This window comes from Nymphalis io, chromosome 10 (assembly GCF_905147045.1).
Source record: "Nymphalis io chromosome 10, ilAglIoxx1.1, whole genome shotgun sequence".
Classification (NCBI taxonomy): Eukaryota; Metazoa; Arthropoda; class Insecta; order Lepidoptera; family Nymphalidae; genus Nymphalis; species Nymphalis io.
In genome coordinates, this window is record NC_065897.1 from 7,340,549 (window position 1) to 7,361,173 (window position 20,625).

Consider the following 20,625-nt stretch of genomic DNA (forward strand, 5'->3'; position numbering starts at 1 on the left):
AACCGTAGGCACATAAACTGATAGACCGTAGACAGAAAAACTGATAGACGTAATGACGATTTTCTTCTCACTTACACAAGAAAAAGAACGAAAATTACGTTACAAATGTTTTAGACAGAGATAGAATTATCAAATCTTTTGTCCCTTATCGCGTAACCAGTTTTATCAAGGTCGGCTACTCAAGTAGCAAAACAATCTAAACAGTTGGTGCGTTCATTGTGTTTATTGTTAAATTTTTGATTATTTTTATTTTGGAAAATGATTCTAATCCAGTGAAAAGACGGAGAAATAATCTTTATATCATATCGAAGATTATACAATGGTGCATTGTCGTATTATTTCATGTTAAAGCGATAGCAAGAAAAAAATTGCTGGCGTGTGTTTTCACGCTTAAGTTCGACGGTTTTGTCCCTAAGTGTAGTTTCTCAGTGATGATTATTTATGTTTCTCTGTCTACGGGAGCAACCAACCCTAAATTCGATGTAAATTTCTAACGTCAACTCCAGTTTATATGTATTATCTATGTGCCAACCCCAGGCCATACATTATCATAGCCCCTGCCCCATAACTGTATTTATTTCAAACTATAATAATTACAGTATTTAATTTGAATTAAAATATAACTTTTTCAATTCAGGCCTTTATTTTGCTTTTAAAAAGAAGCTCTACCGTATTTGAAATATAAATTAGCACATAATTTCAAAAAGTCTTCTGTATTTTAGAGTTGGCAGCACTGGGCATAGTCCACAGAGAAAGGAAAAAGGTATCTGAAAAGAATATGTACACAGTATAAACAAAGAAACGTCAAAATAACCTCACTTTACAGATTTAAGTTTTAAATCTTACAAAAAAATCACACGATATTTCAAATTTGTAACTTTAAGAAGTGTTAAATATCAACAATAGAAATATATTAAGGTATGAAAATAACATTTCGAATGTTTCAACTGCTGTCATAGTTTTAGTTTTGTTTACTTTTTGTCCTTATATTATACCTACCAGTACCAGTATCTACTTACGAGACGGACTTTGGTAAAAAAAATTAAATATCTAGTCGATCAGTTCTATGGCGTTCAATTATTATAAAATCTTTAGTTCTTCTATATTAAGTTGATACTTGTTAGTGAAAAAGATATCAAAAATAAGAAAGTTTTTATATCAGCCTACGATTTATATATTATATGGCTTTATATTTGTCATATTTTCAAATAATAGAAAAATTTATTTTACAGTAATAACAGTAAAGTTATACGATATATATTTATAAAACTTTATTATCTCTACCTGATTAAGTCATGATTATTGAAGTGTTTACAATCGCAGTGTTCTATAATAATTATTGGAAAGTTTTCAAATATGGCTTTATACAATGCCGGTAACGATGTGTTCTTAAACAATACTAACGACTTGTCAAACGATAATCATATTTATGAAGACTTGTCCATAATTCCATTAGAAAAGGACAGTTTTGGTAAGTTCCTCTCAAGATATGTATGAAGTTTCCTATATAGGTTATTTTGTAATAAATCGATATTTTATAATTGTAATATTATCTTTATAAATTAAATTAAACACAACTAACATTGTTTGGTTAAGAAACACCACAATCCAATCATTAGGAACAAAAGTCATAATATTTACAGTGAAGTGACAAGATTTAGCAATAAAGTTATCATTAAATAAATGATAAATTGTTATATTGTCTTACAGAAAGTGTCTCCTTATTAACTTATATAAATTGATTCAGTATATGTTGAATGCCTCTAAGTTTATTAAAAGAAAATTTCCTCTAAATACATTATAGGTCATGATATTTCTTCCAAATATAATATTATGTATATATATTAAAGATTGCATGTAAACAACAGGTAGAATAGGCATGACTTACTTTCTTAATAAGGAATATATTGAACTTGAAATAATTTGTCATTATCAAATTTTGATGATGAAAATGTAACTTATACAAATTAAGCTTATGGTTCATATTCAACAACTGAATAAAATTACATTGTATAATTGACTTATTTCCTATAAAATGTAGTGCATATATCTTATAGTCTATTGACATATTTATAGAAAATGGGCCTTACATATGTACAAATAAAAAATAAATATCTAATGCAAAAAGTAGCATTTGTTGCAGTTATACAATTTAAATATTGGTCATGATTAACTTAATATTTTTGTGTGAATCAATGAAGCTTTTTTTACCAAACATAACACAAAATATATTAGGAAATTATAATTTGCTATTTTGACATGTGTAATTTTTTATTTAGCAATATGTGAATTGTGCGGACGAGTTGGTCGTCGGGGTCAATTTTACTCACGGAATACTAAATTTTGCTCATTGAGATGTCATGCAAGTAGTACTAGACGACGTTATTGTAATTGGAGGTTTAAGCTGATGGAAGGAGCAGAACATATGGCGGGCTTAATTCCCTTAGAACCACTGCCTCAATTACAGCATTGGCAGGCTAGTTTTAATGATTTACAGGTAACAAAAATGATACAAATTCACATTTGACTTATCATGAATTGAATGTGCGTGAAAACATATTTTTTTTATTTTTTGGTTTCCAATTGTTGTAAATGATGTCAAAATAATCAAATCATGCTGATTTAAATAATGTATTGAATAAAAATACAATAATTCACAAGAAAAATAGTATACATTAATTTATAAGTTTTGTTTTTGTATAGGCTGGGCCTATTAAGCACTCTGCAGCCTTAGTAGCCAACAGCTATGAATGGAAAGATGAATTGTTTGGCTGTGATTTCCTGGCAGCCCCAGTGAGCTTATTCAAGCATGCCCCTTTACATGAAATGTGGGATAATACATTTGAGGGTATGAAAGTGGAAGTAAAGAATTCAGATTGTGAAAATTTTTCGGAAAAATTGAATGATTACTTTTGGGTTGCAACAGTGCTAAAGGTAATGAATGAAACAAATTTTCAATTTCAACGGCAGTATAATTTAAATGATTTTTGTTCTGTAAAACTAATTTACATTATATTATCTAATGAATCACATTTGGTAGTTCTCCAAAATGTTTATAATTTTAATTAATATTATATATACTCTTGTAATTTAGCTTAAATCAATTTGAAATATAAACACATATCTAAGATAATTGTTACTGTCAAATATATCTTATACATATAGTAAGTTTAATTAAATTTGAGTGTGTATAATGTTTTCTTTATTACACATAAATAGTTTAAAATGGGCAAGTACATTTTGCAATATATTCAATTTCCAGGTAAAAGGTTATATGGGTCTTTTGCGTTATGAAGGTTTTGGAAGCGATGATTCAAAAGACTTTTGGGTTAACCTTTGCTGCTCTGAAGTACATCCTGTAGGTTGGTGCGCGACCCGTGGTAAGCCTCTTATACCGCCGCGCAGTATAGAGGATAAATATACTGATTGGAAAAAGTAAGTAAAACATTCAGATATTGTATTGATTTGAAATTACATATAAAACTTTATATGAGGGTAATATTTTCTAAAGCCTAAAACCACATATGTAAGTCAGAATATAAAGTTTTTAGAATTCTATAGTATAACAAACTACTTATGTTTCAAAATGCTTGAGATCGCATATTGATTGACATTATCAAGTTCTAAATTAAGTAACATGAATTATTTTTATTGAAATGTTTGAATGAAAAAAAAAGTAGATATTTTTTAATTGAGGATTGAACTAAGTGTAGAGATTTTGAAACAAAAGTTTTGCACCTGAAATTGGCCTATCATTTATATTCATTTTTTTTTTATAATAATTTCAAAGTTGCTCTAAGTCACAAGTCAGGAGTTATTAGCATAGTAATTCAACTTTTAAAAAAAAAAACATCTCTGTATAATTAAGAATACAGGGCCAACATGGGGTTGCATGCAATTGATTATTTTTATAAGTTGATACTGATAAATATAACTACACTATACTTAATTGAAGCATGTTGACGTTCTTTGTACTGTAAAGAGCTTTATTTTTCAGATTTCTAGTAAAACAGCTTACTGGTGCGCGAACATTGCCGGCTAATTTTTACACAAAGCTAAATGATAGTCTTGTATCAAGGTTTTCAATAGGATCAATAATGGAAGTAGTAGATAAAAATAGAATTTCACAAGTTAAGGTAATAATATTTAATTAGTTTAAATTACAAATGTTATTATTAATTTAGAAAATCCTATGAACTATATAAAATTCATAAATACTTGAATAAAGATGTTAATGAAATGGTTATGAATAATGCAGGTAGCGAGCGTCTGTGAAATAATTGGCAAGAGGTTACATGTTAAATATTATGACAGCTCACCAGAAGACAATGGTTTCTGGTGTCATGAGGATTCACCTCTCATCCATCCAGTCGGTTGGGCGTTCAGAGTTGGCCATCCACTGGATGCACCTCAGAGTTATTGCCAACGAGTCGCAGCTGGAAGATACATTCCTAACGATACTACTATTGAAATGTTTTACAAGTATCCAAGTGATGAACCACCATTATTTTCTGAAGGAATGAAACTCGAAGCCATAGATCCTCTCAACCTATCAGCCGTGTGCGCTGCGACTGTGATGCAAATTCTGAATGAGGGTTACATGATGATAAGGATAGATTGCTACCCAGCTGACGCGTCTGGTGCCGACTGGTTTTGCTACCATCAACGATCACCGTGTATCTTCCCCGTGGGATTCGCCCTTTCGAACAACATTCCTCTGGTTCCGCCGGCTGGGTATGTATCTCGAAATCGATCAATGAATGTTTTATTAAAGTATTTTCATTTTGCTGCAAAGAACAGGGATAAAACCCCGTAGTAAGCAGATTTTATATGATATATAATATCCTGGGCGTTTCCGGCAGCACGTCGGCGGAGCAGTTCCGCTGGGAGGAGCACCTGCAGGGCGCAGGCGCGGCGGGGCGGGCGCTGTTCGCGACGCGCGGACACGTGGTGTCGCACGGGTTCGTGGCCGGCATGCGCCTCGAGTGCGCCGACCTCATGGACCCGCGCCTCGTGTGCGTGGCCACCGTCGCGCGCGTCGTGGCCGACCTGCTCAAGGTACCACGACTCCGTTGCGTGTAGTATGCAAGCTATCCTTTCATTATATAAACAACATAACAAATCACTGCGTTACCGGACCGCAGGTGCACTTCGATGGGTGGGGCTCGGAGTACGACCAGTGGCTGTGGGCGCACAGCACGGACGTGTACCCCGTGGGCTGGTGCCGCGCCGTGGGCCACCGCCTGGAGGGCCCGCTGCAGCCGCCGCCGCGCGCCGCGCGCCGCCCCCCCGCGCGCGCCGCCCGCCGCCGCCGCCGCCTCGGTGCGTGCGACTTACACTATTATGATTCCAGCGGCGTGATAGAATCGGCTACTTATGAGGATAGAAGGCTTCCGTCAGCAGAGGACATTTGCCGGCTGTTACTTTTAACTTTTATTAAATCGAGTTCCGATAAACTAATGGTTTAAAATTAATGGTTATGTTAATTCTGCTATCCAACTTATATAATCAATTGAATCAGAATTATTATTTATCGGAACTCGATTTAATTAAAGTAGTTTAAGTATTTAAAAATGAAATGTATTTTTAATAAATCGACATCTTCATCGACGGTCTAGCGTTGGTCGTGCGGAAGACGACGCAACTAAAGTCCGTCGAGGAGTTGTTATTTTGTAACTATAGTACGGGAGGCATGTTTTCAACGTTCGCCTAATACTTTTTCAGCAACGAAAGTTTCTTCTCAACCTCCAAACACAACTGAAGAGAGTTCTCAAAACTCAGACATGGGAGACACAAAGAGCCTCTCCCCTCCCACTAGTGTGTCAGAAATATCAGCGGACACGGAACTACGACCCGACGATCAGACATCTTGCCATAAAATGGATGTGGACCACGAGTCCAAGATTGAACCGCCTAAAGAACGACTTGAACACATCAAACAGGATAAATTGGTTAGTTTTAGTTTTTGTTGGTAATAGCAAACCAACAGTTTTATGTATGGAAAATTAATATTTTGTTGTGCATTTTCTTTTTTGTTAAACGTTTCTTTAATTCTAATTTTAATGTATACTAATTCTAATTTTAATGTATACTAGTCTTTTGAAAACAATTTCAAGCTAATTAAAAAATAAATGATTTGATCAAAAAGTTTAAAAAATACCAATTTTAATAAATATTAATTGCTTTATTTATTAAAATGACATCAAAAAAACTTATTTATTCACAGAATACTACTGCAGATGTTTTGCAAGATTACTCTGAGGATGGAAAGAAAGAATCACCAGAGGTTCCATTAAAGAGTGAAGACGACAAAGTGATACCCAGACTAGTCAATACCAGTGTACCCTTAGACATACTGAATTCAGTTGACCCAGAAAACTGGACGACAGCTGACGTCGCCAAGTTCCTCACAGTCAATGACTGCCAACCCTACTGTGACAACTTCAACCATATAACAGGGTCCATGATGCTCCAGTTATCTAAAGATGAAATAATAGAGCTCCTTGAAATGAAAGTAGGACCATCCTTAAAAATATTCGACCTTATCCAGCAATTAAAGTGTAAAATTAAGCAGCCTCAGTGCAGATTACTTAGTAGCTTCAAGTAATATTTGCTTTGGGATGAGTTATCCTACATAAAGAGACTATTTAGGTGATAATAGTTTTAGTTTGAGCAGTTTATATATCATTACATGGTGAAAACGGCTTTGTTAGTGTAGCTAGCAGTGTTGGAATGACTATTTTATAAAATAGTTTTTGCACATTTGGTTTGGAATAAGAAAAGTGTATTTTTTTTATGATAATCATATTTAAAAATAATCTGTATTGTTTTCCTTAATGGCATATAAGGCACTTGTTTTAGTTGTCTAGACTTTATGAAAGACGTTTCTTTTCCTACAAGTGTTAGTAAAATATTGTAGATTACAAATCCATTTTGGATAAGGCTTTGTGTGGTTGCGAGTTAGATTTTGCATTTATGTGTTTTTTACGTATTTCCTATATTTATTATTAACAATCACTATAAAATAATGCTTTATATTATCATAAAAAATTTAACTATTATTTCTTCAAGTTATAAAGCAATACCCAATGCATTGTTTGGTACTATTGCCTTAACTTATTTATTTCGAAATTTTAAAATGAGTCGCTTCATATTTGAAATTGAATATAAAATTCTATTCAATTTTTTATAGTTCAACTTTTAAAGGGTACTTTTATTATTGGATTTGTTGTAATCAGTGTTGGTTTTTTATATTAGTGTAATGTACGCCGAATTGAGTATCAATTTACAAAAATGTATTTTTTCAATTGAAATAATAATGTAAGTTTAACTACATTTTCTAATAGGAACAGCTGGTTGTTATTAAATATATGAAACTTTTTACAAAGAGACATGTACCGTGAGAAAATATGTCAAATATGAATATTCGAATTAATCTAAGCTAACGACACGAGACATGATTCTGTGTGAACCAGTTTCAATACTATTATAAAACGAAACTATTCGAAAATAAATTAATGTAAATACCTCGCTATTGTATTACTACGTGTATTGAAAAATCAAAGATATCGAATCAGCGTCATTATCAATTTAACATTCTAAATATTCTACGGTCTATAACAAAATTTTTAAATGAAATAGATGTTTTAATAAAAAAAATATTATTTATAATAGAAAATCATGGCAATATTATATCCTAATTAGATTATCTTATTTTTTTAACTTACAACACTTTACTTTAACTTGACTATTACAATTACTAATTAAGTATATTAAATCAATTATTTTTGTTCAACAAATCAATTTTTCAATTCATAAAAGACCAGGGTACCAAACTCTTCTGTAGATGATTAGAGGTCGAATATTTATTTTTAATTGGATAGAAGTTATATAGGAACAGAATACAAACAAACATTCCTAAATATGTAATAATTTGTATGTCCTAACATCACGTTAAAGTTTAAACAGAACAATATCATTCATCACCATAATAAATAGACTGAAATCATAAATATTGTGACTATGAAATTTTAGATGATAATCAAATTGCCTTTATTTAAGTGACTTATATTAATATGACCATAATATTATAGAAATACACGTGTTTTAGTGATGATTGCTCCGGAAATAAATAACGCTGATATAGTTCATGTTTGTTTTATTATTTTTTTATCTAAAATACAAAACATCGGACGGATATTTATTTCAAAAGCTGCAAATTAATTTAATCACCAGAAGATTTCTTTATTTGTCAACAAATCTTGAAGTATTTGATTGGTTAATAATCTGTGGATAATAAAAATTATTTATATATAATAATTCAAGGTAAATATATTTAATAACCCACATATACATTTTATATTGATGTAAGGTTTATAGTTACAACTACAGAATAAATAGCCCGGATACAACAACTATTTAATAATATATATTATACTAGTTTTCGCTCGCGCGATAGGGGGAGGAGGGCTGTCTATGTCCTTGGGGTTCAAGCTTGCGCCATACCAAATTTCATCAAAATCGGTTCAGTAGTTTAGCCGTGAAAGCATAGCAGTCACATAGTTACATTCACATTTATAATATTATGTATTGATTTACCTCATTGTGTGATTAGGAACTGTCGGAGCGTATAGAGCGCAACACAAAAGATTCCCTGATCGTTGCGCATGGCATTTGTGGTATTCGGAACACCAGTACATTTCACTTACAGCACCATCAATTACTTCTGTAAAAGAATACAATTTGTTAAAATACTTAAAACATATACAAGTATTTTACGCTGACATTTCCAATATCTAGGCTGCGATTACTTGAGAGAATGTTATTGCGGTCTGCCGCCTTGCGTACATTAATGACAAAAAATAATTCTAATTACTACACAATAACATAATTCATCTTTTAATATATAAAAAAAGTTTTTCAGGCTAGATAAAAGAAAATCACCTCTTTCATCCCCCTCCACTTTCAACTCAGGTGCTAAATTTCTCGCTGTCGTTACATAGAATGTTCGCAATATATCTATACGATGGACCCCAGACATGCCTCGGCTCTTTTGATTAGACCCGTGCAAGTGGCGGGAGAATACACATCTTCTTTTGTTTATATTTACTACCAGTATTCTAAAAACAAAACTTTGATTATGAAATTATGTAATGACAAATATATATTAATTAGTATTAATAATATATTATGTTAGTTCAACTGCCTCATTGCTCTTGCAGCTAAGTTAGCTGCATAAGGCTGCAAACTAAGGTCCAGAGCTCAAACCCCGAATCGAGCCAGTTAAAAAAGTAATTGGATTTATTAAATAGTATCTATATAATTTGACAGTAAATGATAATAAGGAAATAAGGGAAATTGGCTGTCGCCTTAGAGAGAGGGGATTTGACAGTCGCTCCGGGTCACACTTGGCACAAAGGTTGTCCATTGCCATACAACGCGGAAATGCGGCCTGCATTATGGGCAGCTTTGCGTCGGGTGGGAATCGGGAGGGACTATTTTAAAATTTGACTATAATAATAAAAATTAATAATCTAAATTTAAATCAAATCCTATGTAATGATCATGATTTCTGTAATATAAAAGTAATATTGTAATCAGATACACAATTAGAATTATCATTGTAATATTGACAATATTTTGTAAATTACTAAATAAAAATAAAGGATTAAAATACATTTGACAGTCTATCAGAAAGCTGTGTGAGTAGGGTTTATGTCGGAAATCTTACAGTAATAAATACGTATATAAAGTATTCAGAGATCGTTTTGGAGGTAAGACCGACTCGTATTCCGTGACGACAAATCGCAAGTGGCTCTAACCCTTTCAGGCACTCTCTACTGTCTTGTTGTGTCTGTATATAGCCTACTGTATTCTTCAGTGCTATATATTATTATAAAATTATATTTAAAATATATATTTCAGTATCCATAACATTTAGACACAATGGTGCATATTCTGATGGATTTGAACCTGCATTCTTTGGTTATGGCCGATGCATTTTAATCCATTGGGCGAAACTTGCCTTTGTAAAATAAGTAATATAATTTAATAAGTAAAAAAAAGTACTTGTAATATTTTATGTATATGTATATCAGAAATAAAAATATTGTTTAGATATTTTTTTACATTATAAGCAGAAACTTTGCTACATGTTGACATAATATTTGCTTTAAGTTAGTTTCTAGAAAAACAGTTATACAAATTAAAACATAATATCTCACCCTATGAACACAGAATCGAAGGAGACACTCAATGGAAAATTTCTAGGATGTAGAAGTTTTGCTTCTTTAATAATATGGGCGTAGCTTTCCCAACATTGGAGGACTATTTCATCTATTTGAGATAGTGGAGGAGTTGCTCCACATATCACCAATACATACACATCTGCTAGAAGTTTGCATGTTACTGCTCTAAATGCAACCTAAAGACAAAGTTTACTGTTAAAGATAAATTATTTATTTAATTATGTAGCATCATCCATGCATTTACTATAACTATGAAAATGTCTATTATTGTTTGGCAAAAGTGTAGGTTAATAATAATTTTCTATCTGAAACACCAGATTAACTATTTCATAAAATGTAGTGTAAAATCATTCATCATACACATCATATGAAATTTTAAAAGAAAAAAAACAAAAACTTTACACTTTAAAACATCCATTATGTTATTTTGTGAACATCATTTTATTTTAAGTATTTTTTACTGAGAAAGTGGTATAAAACTATAATTATAAATAAATAATATAAAATCAACTTTAGTAAAGAAGAAAAAAATTGAGTTTTCCAAATTCTAGACTACCTAATGGAGATGATCACTGGTATGACAGAATAAATAGATAGATTGTGTGATTCCATGGAGCCTCCATGACATATGTTGACACCATATTCAAGTACAAGATCCAATTGCTTAATCAAGTATTAACTAATCAATGTGCATGTTTTATCTGTAGCTAAAAATTTTAGCAGTAAGTCATTTTGGTATATATTTTAGTTGATTAAATTTTAACTTACATTTGGGCTCATTTGAGGTAAGTAAATAAGAGAATCTCTTAAAGGAACCCCATCTTGAGCAGCTGCTAGCAACAAAAGTAATCTTGCTTCTCTTACATCCAATTCATAAAAATCTGAACTCGTTGCCACCAAGTGTCCATGTATACTTAGACATGCCCAACGACCGGTTACAGTTTGTGCATAGTTATCTAATACTTGCTGTAAATTATAAATAAAACTATGTAACAATTGTTATTCATTCAATACCATTTTGATATAAAATGAATAAATAATTTAAATAATGTTTAATCATACTTGTAACTGTTGGGCCTGAGGACAAAGCATGCTCTGAATGGAATCTAGAACAATTGTTGATCGAGGCACTGCATTTGGATCCAAAGATTCCAAGAGATAATCTATGATTGGGTAACATTGTCTTAAGTCTCTTTTTATTTGATCAATATTTTTCAAATTCTCCAAATCTTTTTTTCCAATAAAGAAGACCATTGAATCATGAATACAAGACAGCAGCAGTTCCAGATCATACTCAAGTCCACCTGTTGCAATTCCGATTAATGTGACACTGAAGATCAAGAAAAACTAATAAAAATAAAGTTGTTTTACATATTTATACACTTTATTATAACTGTATCATACCTTTTACAGAATTCTTTCCAAAGTATTGTACCATTTTCAACCTGAGTGTTTATCAGGGACAAGTTATGACACTTAGTAAACATGTTGATTCCATGAAGCGATGCAATCGTTGAAAACTGAATCTTAAATTAATATAAAAGAAATAATAAGCAATTATGTTTGCATCTAATAAAATTAATATATTTCAACATTAAGAATGTATATATTTACTTACATTATCATTATTGCCGCGTTTCCTTGAAAATATAGGTACACCACTTTCTGATGCTACAGCTATTGCTATTACAGACATTTTAATTTAAAAAGTGTTCAATTACAATAAGAAATAAATAACCCTATAAAAAACGCCATAGCATTCAAAAAAAACCTAGTCGATATAGTTTAAAGTGTATGTTAGTTTACCGCATTAATTGTATGCAAACCATTTGGCATTTATAAGCACTCGTTGAATTCTGTGATTACAAAGAAGACTTTAATTAGTCTATAATATAAAATCTATACAAAAAAATCTAGATTCTAATAAATAAACAAATAAATAAATTTGTTTATATTTTACAAGTTCTGAAATCTAAGTTCAACTTTAAGCTATCAAAATTTTAGTTTTTGCTTACTTTATGTCCTTTTGGAAAAGGTAAAGATATTGAATTATACAGCCTAGAAAACAAATAGATGAATTATACAGCCTAGAAATATTAACATATTCATTATAATTTTTTAACATGTTATGATTCCCATGTTTTCGATTATTGAACCAATAGTCAATCTTTTAACTGTTCTCCTCCTTTTTTATGCTCTATCTTTCCGCTAATTGCTATTTGATTATTGACTACCGGCTACCCTGATCCATAGCCTAATCTGTGAAATGACGTTTGACGTTCTTGAGTGCTGACTGCACTTGACGTATGACTAGTTAAGTTATAGTGCTATATATGTGAGAATGCCCACTTGTATAAAAAAGCTTTTTAAAATATTTTTGCTCGTAGGTAATAAATAAGAATTATGTATTGGAAAAATACACAAATTGTTAAATAATTTGTTGCTATTGCGTTTGAATAGACTAGTTAAGATGTTACGGGACATAGTTTTATTTATATTAACAATCGTAAACATTGTGTTTGGTTTTTCTGATGTGGGAAAATGGGATTTACCTCTAAACGGGGTAAGAAATTTTAAGTTATGAAATATACAATACCTAATTTTGTTATCAGTTACCAAAAACTGTTTCTGTAACATATAAAACAAACGTGACTCATTGTCATGGCAAGTACTGATAAAAAATCATATCATGGTTTTTGAAGGAAAACTTTAATATTATTTTTTAATACTATCAGTGATTTATGATTTATTAGATCCTATTTTTCTTTTACAGGAAAGTTGCAATTTCACATTAGCCAAGTCACTTTTCAAAGATTCACAACTAATAATCGCATGTAAGAACTTTATTATATTGTTTTAAAAATAAACACCAATCATAATCCAAATTTTATGAATAAATATCAATTTAATGAATATATTTTCTTATTTTAAAACCTACATAAGCTAAAACAAATGAAAAATAACTTCAATAAAAAAATGTTCAGACAAGTTCTTTATATACTTTTCAAAGTCTAACCTACCTACTGCTTTTAAAAAATTTGTCTAAATGAGATATATTAAAAAAGATTGGTTCTCTTGGTTATGTCACATGTATCATATATGTACATAATATTTGAATTTGTTTCAGTGCATTGTGATGTAAAGGAACCAACAAATATCACAATTATGTACTCATGGATGAAAACAAATTGCTCACCAGATTACTTCCATTATTTTGAAAAGGTTGCTTTTTACTATTTTTTGCTTACTGTACAATGTAACATATTAAGAAATTAAATTATTTGAAGTAATAAATTGGTACAAATATGCAAAAAATATGCAATTATTTATAAAAAATTTTGAGATATCGACTAAGTACCTACTTTATCAATAGAGTCATTCTATAATCATTTAATTTAATTTATAATTTTAGCAGAATATAATAAAATAAAGAATAAAAAGCATTTGTGATTTATTTAATTTCAGAGAATAGTTGATTGCACAAATTATGAAGAAAAACCAATAGATGAAAATAATAACACAAAATTATTACCTACTATTCTATGTAATGGCCAAAATGTCATATATCTACGCAATATTAAAAACTCTAATGATAAGAAAGATGTGAATGACATACAACCTGTAAGTATATTACTTGGTTTTTTTTTAGCAGCTAACAATGTCATACTGGCAAATGAGAGATTTAGTGGTGTCTTGGTGATTGCTGTGGTGGTTGGTTATGGGTTGTATGACAAAATCTATATGTTTACAAATGTAAAGAAAAGTTCATCTCTGAAGCAATTTGCAAATTTCTGTTTTTTTTTTAAATAGGTTGGAATAGTTGGACACGCCAATGGGCAAATATCGCACCTAGACATAGGTGCTGTAAGAAAAAATTAACCATTCCATACATTGTCAAGGTGCCCACCAACCTTTTGAACTAAGATGTTATGTCCCTTGTGCTTGAATATACATTGACTTGCTCATCCTTCAATCCGAAACACAACAATACTAGTAAGTATTGCTAGTTGGGGGTAGAATATATGTTGAGTGGGTAATACCTATCCAGATGAGCTGGCACAAACCTTACCACCGAGTACACGAAGCCCTATCTCCAAGTATATATCTGAAATATGTCAAAATATATGCATATTTTGGAATACAAGACTCATCACAACTCAAAATCAAGTCAGACTACTAAATCAAATATGCTACAAGCACCTTTACTAGAGTTTCATGTGATTTAAAGTACACAATCTTACCGATAATTAGAGACAGGATTATATGCAACATAAAATGCTTGATATACGCATACAAAAATGATCAATTACTGTCATTATTTGCAACATAAAATGATAAAAAAAGTATGTTAATTTTTTTTTCAGCATACAATTAGTAAATGATGCATTCATATCAGAATTTGACAACCTGTCGATAGAACAATAAAATGAACACGAATTTATTATTTTTGTAAATATATGTTGTGTAATTGCTACATATATCAGATACACTCATGTAAAACTGTATATATGTTTAATATATATAATGTTGATATACCATAATTATTAAATAAATGAAATGTTAAAATTAAAATGTTAATGGCCATATATATTTTTCCAAAATTTTTAGTGCCATCTTCAATTGTTCAAAATATTTTTATAAATAGAAAAGAATCACTGCACTTCTATTAAGGTAACTGAGGAGTATTTGAACTAGGGAGCTATGTTATGTGCCGTTACTTTAATTTTCATTAAACTACCATAAAAAGACACGGCTGCTGAGTGCGCTCTAAGAGTTTTGTTGTTAATAAGTTTGGTTCATGTTAATGTTATTACAAAAATTATAAAGCATGCCAAATATTATTGTAAATGTAGCAGAAATATGAGAACCAGAATGGACTTAAGCCTATTTCAAATAAACATAAACATATACAAATGCATATAATCCGGTCTAATTCATAATTTATGGCTAATTTGATTGTTTATTTCATTTTGTGATAATAAAAAAGATTAATGGAGATTGTATGATTTTTCAGAGAGCGCCCTTCCACACAGTCGAACGCGAAGGGATTTATGCTCTATGGATGTCTGTTCGTAGTAATAAAATGTTTCAAGTGTCCATGCACATCGAAATGGCGGCTCCATCTGGGTACATGTCGGCAGCTATTTGGCCTCTTTTGCCAGTAAGTACATACTAATACTAAAATTATGGAGTCTCAACTTTTGTTATATTTTTATAAAAAATTGTCATATTTATGTGTATGTGTGTATATAAAGGAAGGGATACAAATATAACATGAAACTATTTTGAAATGTTTTTTTGCAACGTACAATGATGATGATGTTCACCTACCTTCCGTAATGTCCGTAGTTCTTTGGTGTGATGTGCGGCGTGTATACGGTGTTGTGTGCGTGCTGGCTGACGGTGTGTGCGCTGCAATGGCGAGACCTATTGCGCATACAGTACTGGATCGGAGGTGTGGCGCTGCTCGGCATGGTCGAGAGTGCCACGTACTACGGGGTCTATTCCTCCATCAACAGGACCGGGTATGTTCTCTCTGTCTTTATATAATTGTTGATTTACCTATATTAAGGGTAAGGTTTTCGAAATTTCGCCTTTGTCAAAGCTGCGCCAATTGGCTGGTCATTATTAATATCCGTAACAGCCTATGAATGTCCCACTACTGGGCTAAGGCCACCTCTCGTTTTTGAGGAGAAGATTTGGAGCTTATTCCACCACGCTCTTCCATTGCGGTTTGGTGGAATACACATGTGAAAGAATTTCAGTGAAATTAGACACATATTGGTTTCCTCACGATGTTTTCCTTCGAATTATAATCACAAATCAAGCACATGAAAATTTAGTGGTGCTTGCCCGGGTTTGAACCCAAGATCATCGGTTAAGATTCACGCGTTCTTACCAATGGGCCATCTCGGCTTTTTTCCTATATATAATATAAAAACTAATATGAAACTTTATAAATATTTACAGGTACTTCAACGCTGAAGCCTACATGTTCGCCGAGTGGATGTCGGTAGCGAAAAGGGCGCTTGCGAGAATGTTAGTCATCATTGTATCATTGGGCTTCGGGATAGTAAAGTAAGTTTCAATTTTTTCTCGAATCTTCAACGAAGATATACTGTAATCTACCGGCGGGTGAAATTATCGGATGTACCCGTGACCGTCCGTGGGTCAGCCGTCGGACGTGTAGCGTGTGTGCGTGTGTGGCAGGCCGCGCCTGGGCCCGGCGCTGCAGCGCGTGGTGGGCGCGGGCGCGCTGTGGGGCGTGCTGGCCGGCATCGAGGCCTGGCTGCGGCTTCACCACAAGGCCGAGGACTCCAACCGCGACCTGCTGCTGTCGGAGGCGCCGCTGTCGCTGGTGGACAGCGCTATCTGCTGGTGGGTCTTCGTATCCCTCGCGCACACCATGCGAACGCTGCAGCTCAGGAGGTTAGTGGACTTCGTATATTATTAAGTCATCCTGGATGAATTATGTAACGGCCTAACCTATTGTGTCCATTCTGTTTATTAGTAAAGTCATTTGGCCCGGACCATTTCTTTAGAAAAGATTACATGGATCAGCTATATATTTGTAATCGTTTATATTGAGAATTTGTATTGTCACAATAAGCAATAATTTAAAACTTGATTATAATATGTTAAACAGGGTAAGAACTCTTGGGTAATGTTTTATTGAAATATGGTTGCAGACCCTACGTTGTAAAAGAATAGTTTTAAAGTACTAAACCTAAAAAATATTCTATTTTAATTATTCTATATGAACAACTATTAGTAGAAAGCATAAAAAAGGTTTTATTTAAATAAGCATGAAGGTTTTATGTTTTTGAACACATTGATTTAATTTGTGAAAAGTTTTATCATTACTAAATAAAATTAAACATAAAAATTGTTTTGATTTTCTTTGAAAACATTGGTCGTTATTCTACTAAAACATGTCGAATGAAAATTTTTTCAGGAACACAATCAAGCTCTCTCTGTACAGACACTTCACGAACACATTAATATTTGCCGTCATCGCGTCAGTTATATTCATGCTCTACTCTCTCAAGTCGTACCGAATAATATTTTGTATTTTAGTAAGTATCATTCAGTCTTATGTTGTTATTTAATGTGAATAACAAACACAAAAGTTTATCAGTACAGACTAATTGAATTCCGCAATGCGATAGGATTGTACTTAAAAATTTGTACTTCATATTGTTTTAAATTCGAAATACTACCTGCATGAACTACACGTTTTTAGAAGAAAATTGAAGAGATCTCTATAATCTGTATAACATAACAATTACTCGCATACTGTGCAATGGTTATTGAGCATGTAATTACCATAGGTCATATTGAAAACGTGATCTTTTTAATCTATTTGGTTTATAAGTAACATGTATTGACTTTTAGATTTTAAGGAATAGTAACTTAGATCCAAATGAGAAATGAAATAATTTGTTTGGTAACTGCCTTTTTAATATTAGTATACCTTTGACCAGTCACAAAGTACTATAAAAAAGTCTATTAGAATCACTGCCAAATGACAACACACAAATTTCTCAGATAATTTATTACAGGTACTATGAAATTGTGAAGATTGCGGAATACCAAATGTTTTAAAAGATAATTATGTAAGGGGTCATTAATTGTCGAATCTTGGACCTGTATCGTTCCTTATCTCTTACCTAAGTAAACTTATTAAGGTGAATTGTCATTGTATATGACAACCAAACCACTTTATTCCATTCAAAATAGAATCAGTAATCCAATATATTTTATCCCTCAGTGGAGAGCCTTTGCAATACAGTCCACATCCGTGGTCTACCTCATAAGTCTGTAGTTACATCTCATTGTGTAAAAGGTCTAAATCCTAGGATTTAATTACCGATTAACTTAAAAATATATTATTACAAGAAAAAAAAATTGTATTCATACAATTTTTCAACACATACAATAATATAATATCATGATACTACTGATTTACTTTAAAAAAAATACATATACTTTAATTTACAATTTAGAACTAAAATTAAATATACGTCACGACGCAAGCCACAATGTATGTATCTCGCTCGCTTATATAAATATAATATACTATTTTTTGTATATCTAGATAAGACGATCGGGTTATTATCACTATCCTACGATGTAAATGATAATTACATATTTAATTAGAATCCGTTCTGCGGTATGAGCGTTTTTGAAAAACACATCAGTTGGGCGTTTTAATAATTTATTACGGATTTTTTTTAACTAATATAAGTACAAGTAAAATTCTTGTTGTTGTTCATGATTAGATAAAATTATTAACATAAAAATAATTTAAAATATTTTTACTTATAATAAATTCTTTCAGGAATGGAAAGAAGTGTGGATGGATGAAGCGTACTGGCATATTTTATTCGCCGGTGTCCTGACAGTAATTATGGTGTTATGGCGACCCACAAACAACAATCAGAGATACGCCTTCACGCCGTTGTTGGACAATGCTGAGGATGATGACGGTAGTTTTTTTTTATTCAATACCTATTACTGATTTATAATAAAATATATTATAACACAACTCCCCGCGGCTGAGTAAAAATATATGTTTTTGGGGAAAATCACCCAACAAGTGTGTAAACACACTAATTTCATTTGTATCTACTGTGTTTTATGGATTATTTTATTTTAGCTGAAAGGAGAAATGCAAGCTAAGTGGTTATGTAATAAATCATAACTTATCATTATCACAAATATAAAAAATGAGTATACCGTTAATTCAACTACGAACAATTCTACTAATTTATAAAACTTGTTATACGGTTCCGATTCGATTCCAATCCAACATTCTATATCTATTTGGATCGGAATCAAACTGATACTATGATGTAATGTCAAAACTAAACCCAATTGTTAACTTTTATCTCAATAGTGGATAATTCGATAACGATCAAGTGAGATTTCGTTAGTAGAATTGTCGTAGTAGAATAAATACAATTTGCGTGTTGGGAGTGTCCTCAATCTTAACTAGTATTAGTAAGCAAGTGAGTTTGTTTGTAACGCTTTTACGTCGTAACTACTCAACCGATCATTATGAAATTTTGTATTCACATTGTTACGGTTACAGAAAAATACATAGGGGTATCTATTCCCTCCACACACGCAGGGAAGACCCCAGGTGGACACTATTTTAGTTGTAAAGTTATACTGACATTGCAATAATGCATGAATGTGCATTGCATTATATATAATAATAATAATACTCTCCCGACCGATTTCGGCCACGGCGACCGTTTCAACTGCCTGCATGATGTCGTTCATGTGCTCGCATGTGGCTTATGTAGCCAATCTTCTTACTTATGATCCTCGCGCATAGCGGGCATGTGAGCACTCCATTGATATAATTGTAGTTGATTGCGGCGGGTGGTCGGGCTTTCAACTATATATTAGCATTATATATACTTACACTATAACTTTTATAAATTAATATTTTATACAACAGAAGAAGAAGAACAGTTTGTGAACGACGCATATGGAGTCAAAATGCGAGCGACTAATATAAACGAGACGCCCGACTCGCCTCGCGACCCCGAGCCCAATACCACGTCGCTGGACTCGGACCTTCGCTGGGTAGAAGAGAACATACCGACCAGCACACTTCCTTTATTAGATTCAGATGAGGAGATTATCAACACGAAATTTGAAGTTTCCAAGATGCAGTAAATAAATAGTATTGTTTATAAATTGTCACTGTGATTTATGTTTTTTATTTAATAAAAGTATTGTTTCGTACGCTTAGTTATGTGAATTGGATTTTTTTTAAAGCAAGAATTTGTTATTTAAAGATTATTTTAAATTCGTCTTCTTCGCATATACAACAAACCGTGTACATTAAAAAAATTTATCTACTCGTAGAAACTAGTATCGGTTATATGTATGCATTTCTAACAAATTATTCTGTTTGTCTATATGTATCGCTAATCTCCGAAACCACTGAACGAATTTTCTTGCGGTATTTTAACAGATAGATTGAGCTCAGCTTGGAGCAACATTTAGGCTTTGTTTTATTGAACGATGAGGGTGAAAAAAGTTATCGCCCTTTGAAGATAATTTTATATCAGTCTTTTATATATATATAATAAAGTAGTAGAACCAGTGTCTATACTTTCGACAGTTACCAAAAAACGAGTGGGTTATAAAAAAAGAACATAACACGAAAATCCTTTTTTTTAAATATCTATACCTAATAGTATAAAACAAATGAGGCATTTTTTAATATCTCAATAAAAACGTATATAACATCCAATGCAATAACTCATATAAATAAAAATTCAAAGCTACATTGGGAAACATTATTTGATAATAATTGAGTGTCATCGAGAGCAGACAATTTTAAGTGGGAACTTATTTT

The 20,625-nt window shown here is 32.0% G+C and overlaps 3 protein-coding genes across 5 annotated transcripts; 2 read left to right on the forward strand and 1 right to left on the reverse strand.

Moving 5' to 3' along the window:
• The first annotated feature begins 834 nt into the window (after positions 1-834).
• LOC126771076 (polycomb protein Sfmbt) lies at positions 835-8,148 on the forward strand. Of its 2 annotated transcripts, none has more exons than XM_050490774.1 (10): positions 835-918; positions 2,280-2,497; positions 2,704-2,934; positions 3,263-3,435; positions 3,998-4,136; positions 4,259-4,734; positions 4,863-5,058; positions 5,145-5,322; positions 5,725-5,951; positions 6,227-8,148. In XM_050490774.1, exons 2-10 carry the CDS (start codon positions 2,408-2,410, stop codon positions 6,605-6,607), a joined length of 2,091 nt encoding a protein of 696 aa, XP_050346731.1. In that variant the 5' UTR covers positions 835-918; positions 2,280-2,407; the 3' UTR covers positions 6,608-8,148. The 2 variants fall into 2 exon arrangements, with proteins under 2 accessions (XP_050346731.1, XP_050346730.1); XM_050490773.1 differs by lacking the exon at positions 835-918 and adding an exon at positions 1,036-1,471.
• Positions 8,144-12,861, reverse strand: LOC126771081 (protein fuzzy homolog). 2 transcript variants are annotated; one of them, XM_050490781.1, is made up of 9 exons: positions 12,844-12,861; positions 11,866-11,930; positions 11,652-11,773; positions 11,310-11,577; positions 11,016-11,213; positions 10,224-10,423; positions 8,944-9,119; positions 8,599-8,725; positions 8,144-8,286 (listed from the first exon to the last, which is right to left on the reverse strand). In XM_050490781.1, exons 3-9 carry the CDS (start codon positions 11,732-11,734, stop codon positions 8,229-8,231), a joined length of 1,110 nt encoding a protein of 369 aa, XP_050346738.1. In that variant the 5' UTR covers positions 11,735-11,773; positions 11,866-11,930; positions 12,844-12,861; the 3' UTR covers positions 8,144-8,228. The 2 variants fall into 2 exon arrangements, with proteins under 2 accessions (XP_050346738.1, XP_050346737.1); XM_050490780.1 differs by lacking the exon at positions 12,844-12,861 and having other exon boundaries at positions 11,866-12,195.
• LOC126771080 (transmembrane protein 87A) lies at positions 12,548-20,022 on the forward strand. Its single transcript, XM_050490779.1, has 11 exons — positions 12,548-12,810; positions 13,021-13,081; positions 13,375-13,469; positions 13,713-13,868; positions 15,262-15,408; positions 15,597-15,772; positions 16,218-16,325; positions 16,458-16,676; positions 17,203-17,323; positions 18,589-18,736; positions 19,717-20,022. The coding sequence occupies exons 1-11, from the start codon at positions 12,718-12,720 to the stop codon at positions 19,935-19,937; spliced, it is 1,545 nt and encodes a 514-aa protein (XP_050346736.1). The 5' UTR covers positions 12,548-12,717; the 3' UTR covers positions 19,938-20,022.
• Positions 20,023-20,625: the final 603 nt, after the last annotated feature.

Excerpts from the sequence above, each read along its gene's own strand:
- LOC126771076 (XM_050490773.1), top strand. The coding sequence starts at position 1,357 with ATGGCTTTATACAATGCCGGTAACGATGTGTTCTTAAACAATACTAAC. Across the intron at positions 1,472-2,279 it reads ATTAGAAAAGGACAGTTTTG|CAATATGTGAATTGTGCGGA; the intron begins GTAAGTTCCTCT and ends TTTTTTATTTAG. Across the intron at positions 4,137-4,258 it reads ATAGAATTTCACAAGTTAAG|GTAGCGAGCGTCTGTGAAAT; the intron begins GTAATAATATTT and ends TGAATAATGCAG.
- LOC126771081 (XM_050490780.1), bottom strand. The coding sequence starts at position 11,943 with ATGTCTGTAATAGCAATAGCTGTAGCATCAGAAAGTGGTGTACCTATA. Across the intron at positions 11,578-11,651 it reads TGGAAAGAATTCTGTAAAAG|TGTCACATTAATCGGAATTG; the intron begins GTATGATACAGT and ends CTTGATCTTCAG. Across the intron at positions 8,287-8,598 it reads GTTCCTAATCACACAATGAG|ATTATTAACCAATCAAATAC; the intron begins GTAAATCAATAC and ends TATTATCCACAG.
- LOC126771080 (XM_050490779.1), top strand. The coding sequence starts at position 12,718 with ATGTTACGGGACATAGTTTTATTTATATTAACAATCGTAAACATTGTG. Across the intron at positions 15,409-15,596 it reads CTATTTGGCCTCTTTTGCCA|TTCTTTGGTGTGATGTGCGG; the intron begins GTAAGTACATAC and ends TAATGTCCGTAG. Across the intron at positions 17,324-18,588 it reads GAATAATATTTTGTATTTTA|GAATGGAAAGAAGTGTGGAT; the intron begins GTAAGTATCATT and ends AAATTCTTTCAG.